This window comes from Lepisma saccharinum, unplaced genomic scaffold, assembly GCF_977018435.1.
Source record: "Lepisma saccharinum unplaced genomic scaffold, izLepSacc3.1 HAP1_SCAFFOLD_938, whole genome shotgun sequence".
Classification (NCBI taxonomy): Eukaryota; Metazoa; Arthropoda; class Insecta; order Zygentoma; family Lepismatidae; genus Lepisma; species Lepisma saccharinum.
The window spans coordinates 13426-26277 of record NW_028143591.1 but is presented as its reverse complement, the minus strand read 5'-3'; the positions used below and the strand labels follow the sequence as shown (position 1 = coordinate 26277).

At 41.2% G+C, this 12852-nt stretch overlaps 1 protein-coding gene across 1 annotated transcript in view; it reads right to left on the bottom strand.

Moving 5' to 3' along the window:
• Nucleotides 1–11360, bottom strand: part of LOC145983433 (uncharacterized) — a 30393-nt gene extending 19033 nt beyond the window's left edge. The window contains exons 1-2 of the mRNA XM_083116543.1: nt 11307–11360; nt 2335–3020 (exon numbers count right to left, since the gene is read on the bottom strand). Of these exons, the coding sequence (XP_082972669.1) occupies nt 2335–2879 (545 nt within the window). The 5' untranslated portion in view covers nt 2880–3020; nt 11307–11360. The remainder of the gene's footprint in view (nt 1–2334; nt 3021–11306) is intronic.
• Between the last annotated feature and the right edge of the window lie 1492 nt (nt 11361–12852).

Below are 12852 nucleotides of genomic sequence, written 5' to 3'. Positions count from 1 at the left end.
AACGCGTCTGACTACCATCCTCAAGGTCCCGGGTTCGATCCCTGGCCGGTTCAAATCCGGGAAATTTTCTAACGTTGGAATAGGCCCCGGCGCCCACCCAGCGTCGAATGACATGGGTACCTGGGGGTTAAAGGCGGTCAGGGGCGTGATGCTGATCACATCCCCCCACTCATGACCGGATCAAGACCCCCTATACGGCTTCACGGCGTAGTGCTAAGCACAGGGGAGCACTTTACCTTTTTACCCTTCTTGATTAAATTTCAATCTTACGATCATTTCGTAAAATCTTACGGTTTCCATGTCAGACTTGAAAGTACCAAAAAACTCTCAAAACTTCATAATTTACAACCGTAAATAATAATAAATTTCAATTGTACATATATAAAAGCACTACGAATGCAACAAAGCGGAAACAAATTGAGGAAGAGGGCTGAATGAACTCTAAAATATCTAACTTTCGGCAGTTGCCGTGGTAACGGTATTGCAATTTCGATTCTACCTCCTTCTAAAGTAAAATGATTCAAGCTACTCGCTGCATAGTACAACATTCCGTCAAGACGTATGGGGGCGGAGGAGGATTGAGGGTAGGTCCACGCATTGCAATTTCGGCCATTCATGGAGGTGATGTGCTCACCGCCACGTTCCGGAACTCCTTTACCCCCTCCCCAGATACCGATTTATTAGAGACTGAGTGAACCCCAGAACCCCTCAATGCAGGCACATTACTAGAAAAATTCCACTTGAAATCGCCCACGGCAGGTATCGAACCCGGCTCTCCCGCGTGGCACTCAAGACGCCCTACCGACTGGCAATGTTCGTTTAGAAAATGGCATCCGTGTAATTTCTGGAAGTTCCATTCCTTAAGGGAAGGAGATACAGTTACGCACCAATTGTGCTTTTTTTCAATATCGCCCGAATGGGCACTGCTACTAAAAAAACCAAAAAAAATGGGTGTATCAAGAGTATGAATTTCTCTTCATGTTTCAAGTGGAAGCGTTTTTGTATTATTAAGCTGGACACGATGTTCGAAAATATGATGAATAAGAATTTTCGGAATCGCATGTATTCCTTATGGGGAATGAACTTCAACATCAAGTTACGGCTAATGAAATGGAAGTTTCGACTTTTCCGCTGGTGATATGCATCCTCAAACAACCCTCTTCCCGTTGATATAATTTTCTATTTCATCGGAAGTTTGATATCCCCAAGAGAACAAATCAAATGATACTCCCATAATACCAATGATTTTTTTCTTGTCTCCTACGCCCATCCTGGCAGTGTTGCGAAACCTGATGAGCATAAAAGAGCTAAATGTCACCTTAAATAGAGTTAAAACTGACTTTCAAGGAGCTAGATTTACGAAGTGCTTCCTAGAGTAATGTTAGTTGTTAAAGGAGTGGGGCGCTGCTATAACCGTTAACTCTAAGTTGATGAAAATTTATTCTTAGTTTTCACCATCTAGATCCGGCGGCATCACCCATCTCATGGTCGCTTGAAATCGAAAATAAAGAATTCCGTGATAACAATATTATGCCTATTTCACGTCAACACGGCTGGGGATATAAGAGGGGTGGGGCGACGCAGCCAATATAACAATATCACTTCACGTGCATCACGGGGGCAGGCGCCCCAGTTCACAGCCAAACGAGTGCACGAAAGAGCCAGATCTGGCTCCAAGTGAGCTAAGTTGGCAACACTGCCACGGGGTGGAAGAGTCCCGTGGAAACTCTTCTGCATGTCCTTAAGCTCAAAAATGTAATCTAGCGTCGGTTTGCAAACAGTACATTCGAAAGGTGTGTGTGAATGTGTTGTGTATACATGAACGAGCATTAAAAACAAGTCTCGATACAAGCACATGGACCGAATCAAGGAGACGACAATAACATAGCAGATATCAGCAATTTCGGGGTCGATCTTCCTGATCGAACAGAAAACTGTACATGGCGAGTTCGATAAGTAACCCCGATTTTTGAAAATAACAACAGGCTGTCAACATTCGGTAGGCGTGGAGCTACTACGCGCAACTATTCACTACACGAGAGTAACTGTTGCAGCCGTCACTCGCTGTTCTGGGTGACTTGCCGTGTCCGCGTCGTCGTCGTTATTGCCGTTGCCTTGACAGGGTCAATGTTTCTTGTACAGAGCCGTGTTTTTACTTTCGCTTTATTTCTAGTACGCCTTCCCATGACAATATATTCTGCATTTTACTTCGAGATGAATGCATATCAAAAGATCCTAGGAGCAGATACTCCTGTGGTCGTGCCTATAAAGCAATAAAATGCAGAACTATTGCAACTATTTACCATAAGGACATATATGATATCATCTACTCACCCAGAAGAAGGCTCTTCGTCATCATTGACGACATCGAAGAGGATGCTGGTCCTTTTGTTGCCCTGACTGAACACATCAGGACCGTCCATCTCCCACTGGAACCTGGTAGTGTCCCCGCGCCGATCCGACGACCCGTAGGCTGGCCCCTGCAGCTCCCACTCGAACTTCGGCGTCGCCGGCCGCTCTTGGGAATCCCTCTCCCACTCATACTTTGGGGTCTTTTCCCGCCTTCCCTCGTCTTCCTTCCTGACCTCAGCCTGGAGCCTGTCCTCTTCCTCCAGGAGATTCTGCGGGATGTCCAGATGTCTGTGGGTCTTCTTCTTCAACCGGGATATGCGCCCTCCGGACAGGCTACGAGGAGTGGCCGGACTGGAGGATGGCAAACCGCTGGACAACCCTCTGGAGTAGAGGGAGCCAGGGTCGCTGGCGGCGGCCGTTGTGGTTCGGCTGTTCCATGGAGAGGCGATGTTCTTCTGGGCTTCCTCCAAGACATGTTCCACGAACTTGGCGACCGACGGAGGAGCTGAGGCGGCCGCTTCGTTCATTTCCGGATCTTCCTTTTCTACATTTTTTGCCGCCGGAAGTTGCCGCTGGGCCTTTTCCTGCTTCCGGTTCCCGCCGTCGCGCACTGGTTGGGCATCTTGCTTCGACCGTGTTCTCCTGCGCTGGTGTCCGGGAAAGTATGCCTGAAAAACAAACAGAAAATGGATCATTAATAGTCTCTTCCATGCTACTGATGGTTGTATATTAAAAAGTATTGTGGATGCGTCAGCTCTGAGGTTATTTGCACTTTATACGAGGACAGAAGCGCCTTAGCAACACCAGAACTAAACCCTAGCCAAGCCGGAGTGACAACAGTCTCAATCATAAGGATCTCTGGATGAAACCTTATTCAAGAAGTTTCTAGCGATAAGAAACTCATTTTGAAACAAGGGAAACGAACAAGGGAAGGTATGCACTATAGAGTGCTGATAGAATTTCGCTCTAACGCCAAATAGTTCGTACGGATGATGCTAGATAGCGTACGGAAAGAAGAGATTCTTCGAGCGAATAACGTTCAAACAATCAGAACAAGCGATATATGCTCGAAGTAGTAGAGTGAGATCCACAAGTATTACCAAACAAATTGTCCATCACCGTGTTTATTCTCCTTGTTTCACGCAATGATAGCTTCAAGAATTGAAACAAACTCAAACAAGCTACTGACAACTTCCTCACCAGTATACATAAAATCCTTTCCTTAAAAACACATAGGACACAAGAGAAAAAAAAACATGAAAATAGTCATGGGCAATTTGTCTAGAATTACTTGTGCATCCCACTGTACACGTATAACCGTAAGTTGTCTGTGGTAGTGGGCCCGCAAATATGGATCGAAGTAAAAGACGCAGTGAAATTGAAACTTAGGTAAAGTGCCGGATCTACAAGCTGCAAAACCCTGCAGTGCAGGGAGGCCCGGAGACAAGTAAGCTTTTAGGGCGCCATTGACATAGTAGAGGGTTCGCGTATGTAAAAAATAAACGTAGTTACTCAGGGGTATAGAAACGAATACAATATATACAGGTAAAGTTAAAGTTCCCTGTGCATATAGTTATGGCACCATGCTATGTAGGCACATTATGGTATGTGGTGGTAGGGCCCCACATATTATTTTATGTCGGCCATCTTGGAGATGATGTCAGCAGCACCACGTTCTAGCAGCTTTTACCCCCCCCCCCCGGTACCATTTGATTTGAGGCTGGGTGGTCCCTGGAGTCACTTTATGCGGGTACAAAGCCGGGAAAATTCCGACCTTAGATCATCCACCCGCGTGGCAGTCAGACTAGAATCACATCAGGCTCCAATTTCACGAGAAATACAGTGGTGAAGGTTTCTTCAACCAGTCTTTAATCAGATAAAAGTTAACTGCACGATTGTAACAAATTCATCATTTTCCAGGTGTGAGAAAACAGTGTCATCACGTCCACGCCCTTCCCATTTAAAAATTTCGAGTTGAATTCAATATAGCGGCCACCAATATGTGTTCAGCTTCGAACACACCAACTTGGTTCCCCCTAAGCCTAACCTGTTTCTATCATGACAAATTGCACCCATCATAACTCCTTTACTTTTTATAGGGGGTGTTAAAGGACTTTTGAATCACCCTGTAGGCCCTTGACTTCGTCGACATGAAATCAAGAATTACACACACATTCATTACTTATATATATACTCCTACAGTATATATATATATATATATATATATATATATATATATATATATATATATATATATATATATATATATATAGGATGTCCATAAAGTCTTACCCCACCCTGGGTATTGTGAGAACGGCTGTAAATAGGAAGAAATGGCGAAACACGTATTCCATGATGTTCTGGGGGAAACGTTTTGAGGCCAACCATTCCCTACCCGGGACCCCCACAAGGGAGTAAGCTGGAGTTTTTTCAAATAGCAGGGGGGGGGGGTCGAAGAATATGTCGCTTGAAAGGTATTATCATAACAACAATAATACAGCAAATCCTGGGGGTCTACGTAGCTCCAATTGACAATGGCGTGAAATCAAATGTGGAACATGACGAGCCTTGCACAGGACTCCAACTCCTACAGTAGTAATCCTAGACAACAGTGGGAGGGAGGTGGAAAAATGTTCTTACACTGTAGCATGCTTCGCAGATATCCTAGCAGTGTCTACAAATACGTAGACCCCCCCCCCCCCAAGAGATGGCAAGCGTCCGTATACAAAATCGAATATCATCGCGCCCCGTGAGATTGCTACCAGGAGGACACGGACCGACATGCACAATCGAAACTCGAGTCAAATGGTGAAGGAGGCATGTAGTTACATGTACAATGTTAACTGAAGGCAAATGGGGGAGGGGGTTTACAAGACGTTACAACATGTACACTTCGCAACATCTTATTTGACCACCCTGAAAAATTTCAAAGTCCGGAATTCGTAAATTTGGCAGCTTCAGAGCCAACTAAGAGTAGCCAACTTTGCAACATTCCTTGTTCCTGAATGAAAACGCTCGTGATATTTTTTTCATTCTTTCACATTCTATAAAGTAAAGATACCCTAAAGCAGTAATAAAATATATGAGTAGACAAAAAAATGTTAAGTAGAAATACGAATGTTGAAAATATTTCAAGATTCTTCATTCTGAATTTGAAAATAGGAAAATGTATGTGCATTGTGAAACACTGAACAGGTTCTCATCCACCTGGAAAGAATTGCGGTCACATTTGAATGCAAGAAGGCAAATTTATGATGATTTTATGCGAAATGTTTAGTAAAGATACCTTGCACAACACCAAACGATTCTGCAAAGTGTGTCTTTTCCTTGGTTCTTGGCGAAAAATGGTTCGAAACTCCGGCACAATGTTGCTTCAACTGAGATTAACGTGTTTTACTGAGGTTTTTGTTAGCAATCTCCTGGAGTAGTTGGTTAGATGACAGCACTTCCGTTTTTTTACTGTTTTCGTCCAGATCGAAACATCGTAGGTTCAAATCCCACCCTTTCCTTATTATTTACCGAGTACGAAGTGTTCTAATAACTTAATATAATATTATATGATATTACTGTAAATATTTATGCGATGCATGCTCAGTGGCGGCGATTGGATTTCAAAACTGATGGGGCAAGGTGGGGGGAGGGTGGAGGGCAAGGACAGTTTCTTTCCCTTGGTAGATAATGTTTAGCATAGTGCTGGGTCATCTGCCCCTCCACACTTCATAATCGTCGCCACTGTGCATGCCTCAAGTAATGCTTCTACTAATGTTTTTAATCTTTCAGTGATTGGCAGGATTTTAAGAAATACTTTCCCTTTCATTCAGCTGTTATAAGTTAACACATATTAAGAACTTACATGTCAACTTTCTGCGTCCGGAAATGCTGGACATAAATAGCATAAATATCAACGGAAATATCCAAGAAACGTAGATAAGCATTCTCGTCCAAAGCCGTTTACTTCCCGAAAAAGATTTTGCAAAGAAGTAGGTTTGAACCCATGACCTTCCATTCCATAAACAAACGATGCCCCTACACCACACGGTTCACGTTATTTTATGCACTCGGTTCGGATCCCACTTTAAACTGTAGGTCCAGTCCCGATTAGCCTTACTATGCATAAAGTTGACTTAAAACACCAAATCAACCAATTCATCTCCTTTCAGAGTGGCGTTCGGCCAGCATCCGAAAATACAGTTCTGCTTCGTGTATACCAGAGTGTAATTGCATTTAATATTGTGACTAATTTTACTTTAAAACTACAGATTAAAGCGATAATAGTGTCCAGAAAAAGAACCTCAAAGTAGATATTCACACAAAGTATTTTAATCGATTGCCAAACATTTCAGTTAAGAATAATATTATGGTTTTCGATTGACCGCATTTTCGATTCATGGTGAATTTGCTAAAAGGACCATGTCAAGAAATCTAAAATATGTAAATTTTACTAGTAAATGCATTTAAAATGCACGAAACAACAGGGGAGGAGAAAAATAAACCTCAAAAATAAGTAAAAACGACTGTTAAAAATACTGACAAATAAACTAAAAGCCAAAAAAGGCCGAAAAATGCAAAAAAAAATGTAAAAAAGAAAGTGTTTTTCGGCTCTAACCGAAGGGAAACGGACATGATATCAGGTTTAGCTTTGTTTTTAAGGGTCAGAAAAAAAGTTGATTTTTCATCAACTTCCGGACCCTAATTAGTTGAAGGTAGCTTACTTAAAATTTTCTTGCTGAGGGATCGTATCGTCCCATATCTCCACTTCATAATAAAGAAAAAAATCAAGTTCATATTTCGAAAATGACTTGGAGTTTTCCACGACGAAAATATGTTTTTCATAGTTTGAAGTTCGTTAGTATTATCTTTCAAGGTTTCCATTGTTTTAATTTCACACATGTTTTATATTTCATACGTTCCTCTCTCTCTTTTCATACAGTCTTTGGAAAAAAAGCTGAAGTTTCTTGTCAAACGGGGTCTGGTTCAAATGACTCCTTTTCGCTCTCCTGTTCCTACTTTAAACAAACAACAAAATACTTCGTAACTAAACGATTGCTTGTTCAAAACACGGAATTTTTACACAATTTACACAATATGACAAAACGCCAATAGACATGTTCATCATTTTTCCCTTTCAGCGTTTCTCGATTTTATCTGAATTAGTTTCCTCATGAAAATTGCCATGAGGAAATTATCGATATGACATTATGTGTGAATTGGTTTCTTCAAACTGGTAGCAAATTTTAACATGAGATACCTGGAGAAGAGGTAGCGTGCTTGATTCTTACGAGGGAGGGCGTTGGTTCGATTCTCCACCTAGGCAGGATTTTTTCGGGAGTATATCGTTGGGTGTAAAGTTTATCCACCGTGCTAAGAAGTTAACATTGGTCTCTGTATTTCACGAGAGGAAAGGAAATAGTAAGAGAAAGTTATTTCGATGATAGGAGAAAGTCACATGCCACGTGGAATGCGCAGAATCAAGTTACATAGAGCTAAGTCTGTAATGGTGGTTTCGAATATTGCAAAGTTAGTGCGGAAAGTTTGTTATATCTGATACTCGTACTTTCTGTTCAAAGAAGACAAACATTTTAGATACAAAGCAGTGATGAATTAACGATCATTATGAGGTTTTGAATTTTTTGTTTGTAACTCACTATATAAATACTTATTAGTAGTTTCTTATCGAATCGGCCTTCGTCGCAATAACAATTTATTTATGTTAATATGCGATTTACTATTAGTTTTAGACGCATGGTAAGATGGTGGTGAGGGGATTGACAACAGTCATTACGAAGGAACGGACATAAAATTACCAATCTTAGCAATTTGAACTCATTAAACGCTCTCCTTCGTTACAGTACTGCACTACATCACTACTTAACATAACTGTGTATCTTTTTTTAGTATATCGAAATCAAATAATCAATATTTTAGGTGTCAGTGAAGAACAAACAATACATAACTTAAATAACATTACATTTTACATCCTGAATACATATATGTGATTTGTGAATTAATCATGATGTGTGTGTTAACACAACATATGAACAATAACTAAAAAGGAAAGTTTTAACTTTAAGTCCTGGAAATCTCCAACTTCTAAGGGGAAATACGCGCAGAAGGGACGTTCCTCAAGTATGCATCGGATTCATTTTTTAAATATTCTAATATCAATGGAATCTGTTCAGCAAACAAAAAAAAAGAAAAGAAAAGAAAGAGGAGAGGGTGGGATTTGAACCCACGACCTTTCACGCTTGATGAAAAATAAGGAAAGCAGAGCCTAACCAACTGCTCTACGTTAACTTCGTGACGTTATACACTTAAAAACATGTTGACGTTTATGAAGACTCCCACCTTTCTGTGTTTCAAGCACATCTTCTGGACAAGTCGTGTAAAATATATGTTTTTGAGAACTATTCGATATTATGCAAGGTATTGTAAATAAAATGTCGCATAAACTCCTCACAAATTTGCTTCTTTCTGCACAAACTTGATGGCGATTTTCTCCAGGTGGAGAAAAACTCTATTCAGTGTTTCAAACCCCCCAAATTTCAAGTCGACAAGCAGAATCGTAAATATCCTTCGAGGTTCTTTTTCCAATTTATTATTTCTGTTTGATTGTGTATTATAATAGCGGTTTATAGTTTCTAAGTTCATGCAAAGTGTTAAATTGAAAACCTATCACAGCAGCGTTTTTCGTCTAGTGGAAGGACCTACTCAAAGTTGGCTACTCTCACCTGGAGCCGAAGTGCAATGTTGCTAAGTTTACGATTTCGGGACTTAGAATTATTTCGGGGCGGTCAAATAAGATGTTGCGAAGTGTACACCACGTTTACCCCCAGGAGTTTATACGACGCTGGGTGGGCGCCGGAGCCGCTTGAACAGGTGGAAAAAAAATCCGGTTTTCCCCCGCCGGGGATCGAATCCGGGTCTCTCGCATGGTAGTCAGACGCCCTAACGACTGAGCTACCGCGGCTCATACATATATATATATAATGTGTGTGTATGAAGGTAGGTAGAGGGGACCTTTGATAATATCTTGCTGGGGGAGGGGGAAGATTTGTAGATCCGCCACTGGGTAAACATATCCATCATCGCTGTGTTAAAATGTAGTTAAGACTTTCTTACCAACAAGTGATATATGAAAATGATATGATTGTGGGCTGAAACTACCAAGGTAGATATTGTACATGTGTCTACGGTCATTGTCACATTAAAATGATATTCCACTGTATACACTCGAGCGTAGCACTCTGGAGGGTGGGAGACTCGAACGAATACGAGAGAGCGAAAGTAGTCCCATGCAGTACTCTAGTATGCACTATATGTGCATAATTGATGTGGAAGTAGGATTTCGTATATTCCCGGTCATAGTGAATAGAATAGAATGGGTCTATAGGAGCCGTTCTTACAACAAACCCTTGTCACGGATATAATGAATCAATCAGAAGGAACTAAAAGTAATGATCATAACAATACAATAACTATAATACAATTACAGAATGATGGCACAATAAAGAGACCATATAATGATAAAACAATACCTTGAATAGAGAAGAATTTAAACCGTGAATTGAATGTGCGTAATAAGTCATAATTGGTATTGTATACATACATGATGTATGTCAAGCTACTATTCATATTTAAGAATTTTATGTTGATGAGACAATAGTAAGTTCTTTCGTTTATTTGAAACTATGGTGGCAAATAATGTTAGTCAGTGGTGAATATGATGTGATCAGCACCACCCTCTCTCACTCTCGAGACCGAGAGCTCCAGTCATGCCGGAAATCGAACCCGAGACCTTAGGAAGAAGTTTAATTTTCTGAACCTCATCCCCTTTCTCCCGTCTTCCCACTGGAATTGATCGGAGAAAGGAAGACTAAAGCATGTTCTGTATTCGAGCATGAGCGAAGAAAGTAAAGCCTTAACAAATGTAATTCTCTTTGAGACGCAGAGGCCTCATGCAGAAGCAAAAAAACGGGGCGGATTGGAACTCTCAACTTCTTTTCTGTGCCCTCAAAAAGAAACCGAAAATAACCTCAACTCTTTGACAAAAATTTAGAAGGTCACTCTTCCTGGAAGGCTGCTTGTTAAACAAAGTTTACATGAACAACGGGAGCAAAAATCGAAGCGATTGATCCGAAGTTCTATTCATGGTTTAAAAGGAGTCCACTCTACGAAGAAATTAGTCATAGCTGTCTCATATGTTCGTTGATGCTTTTTTTATTATTATTATTTGAGTTTCTATAGATTGCTTTTCTACCAGTCTGGGATATCACGGCGAACGAGAATGATGAAATTGAGTTCAGTTGCGTCCACTTTATGCACAGATAGGTTAGTTGGACTGAGCCTACAGTTTAAAGTGGGATCCGAATCACTGTGAGCCTCCACCGGTGATCCAACCCGGAAACTCTTGATTACTAGGAGACTACGCTAAAACTATGCCACTAAGGGAGGCCCGAATGACAAAAAATGTGGACATGCACAGTAACTCACCCACGATTTTACCTAGGATTCAAACCTAGGATATTCTAGCTTCGTACACACAGAACTCAAAAGTTTCCCCTTCAACAATTTCAACAATTATCACTCATCCTCATGGTCGCGATTAGCCAAAAGTAGCAGAAAAGGACAACTAAATAACAAAACTACAAATTCAAGAGAGACTAAAAATAAATTTTAAAAAGTACAATTTTTGTATCTGCTCACTCGAGCTTTTTCAAAAATTTTCATGGCTCGTAGAACCGTTTTAGGGTCAAAGCATGATATATATATCTTCCTCACGTCATTTTCGCATTAACAGTAAGATCTCAAAGCCACAAGATCGCTCGAGAGAAAAGTTGAAGTGCACTTGCTTGAAATCCAACCAGGAAGTCAACAGCTTTCTAAACAAGCACTCTTGATCCTCGGCACACACTGACGAGAAGCGAAAACACTGTCAGCCATACAGAAGCACTTACACCTCGCACGGCGCCCCCTTGCCTTCTGAACCAGGGATTTCTCTGAAGAGCTTTGACGACACTGCATTCGCCACGACGGAAACTAACAAGCTACGCGACTCCTTGTACATAATGTATGACGGCTTCAACACATCGATCGATTTGCGTGTATAGAAATCGAGGTCGGGGTCGACACCCATTCGGAATGACAAGTGGCTGGTACCTGTAGGTTCCTACGAAAAGGTTTCGGGTGGATTTTGCCTTAGACTTTGGACCTGCACATCTAGAGTTTTGTTCCTCAAAGTTTCTGTTATGCTCTGATAGTCTAATACGCGACTGGACCTACAGATTAGAAAGGGGTCCGAACAGCTATGTATCTCCAACGGGAATCGAACCCAGATCTCTAGATTACAACACGACTACGTTACCACCATCATGGAAGCCAACATATCTAGAGCCATCGTTTCTCAATCTATGGGGCGCGACGGACTGCTGGGGCCAGTAGGGGCGTTTGGTGGGTCGCAAAGTCGGGTTCGAAAATGTATTTACTGTGTCTTAAAGACCTATTACATTTAAATTACTAAGATATATTGTTTTAACGATTTAAATTCAACCCGTGTTGTATGTAGTCTAAACTCTACATTTCTGTTAGTTCGGTGAGTAAAAAAATGTTTTCAATATAAACATATGTGTGTGTAGTTAGATGTTAGACTAGTGTAAATTAGTCGTTTAAATTACATATTTTCTTTTCTAGAATGAAGTATGTGTAATTTGTTTGACCAAGCGTAAACTACTCGATTTTAGCAAAAATATGATTATAAACTGGATGCACACACCCTACAAGTAATTCTGCCGGCGCCCATACTTACGGGTCCCATGAAGTGTAATTTTCTTCAAGGTAAGTCCCGGACTGAAAACGGTTGATAAACACTGATCTAGACAAATGACTAAGACAATATTGCAACGTCCCACCTACACACAATTACAACACTCTAAACACTTCAATTAGGAGGACGGCAAAAGTCTACCCATAAGTGCTAACTTCCTTAATTCAATCGGCGGACACAGATTCTAGATAACTCAGGGCTTGCTGGGTAAAACGTGAACAGCTTTATTTATATATATATACATATATATATATATATATATATACATACACACACACAGGGTGATTCTAAAGGTATAGTACAAACGAAAACCATAGAGACGAAAGTTCCCCTTTCACTTTGCCGAGAGATGCCTCCGTGAGGAGCTAGACAACGCCGAAAACGTGTGAAAATGAACTTCACACCTCTGTACAGCCAGTACCAGTGAAGATAGAAAGGCGGAACAAACGAAGTCAAAAGGAAAACCAAAGTCGCCCATCCGAAAAACACTAGGCGGCAGCTGCGCAACGCATGCGCATGGGGTTCCACAAAGGAAATAGGAGTGTCCCGCAAGACAAGTGAAGGGAAAGGGTAGCGATCGACAACGGTAGGGACAAAAGAAGCAATGAAGCATGAAGTAACAATTGCACAGCGGGAAACAAACACATGCAGCGCGTGGGGAGTACACAAACACAGTGGGG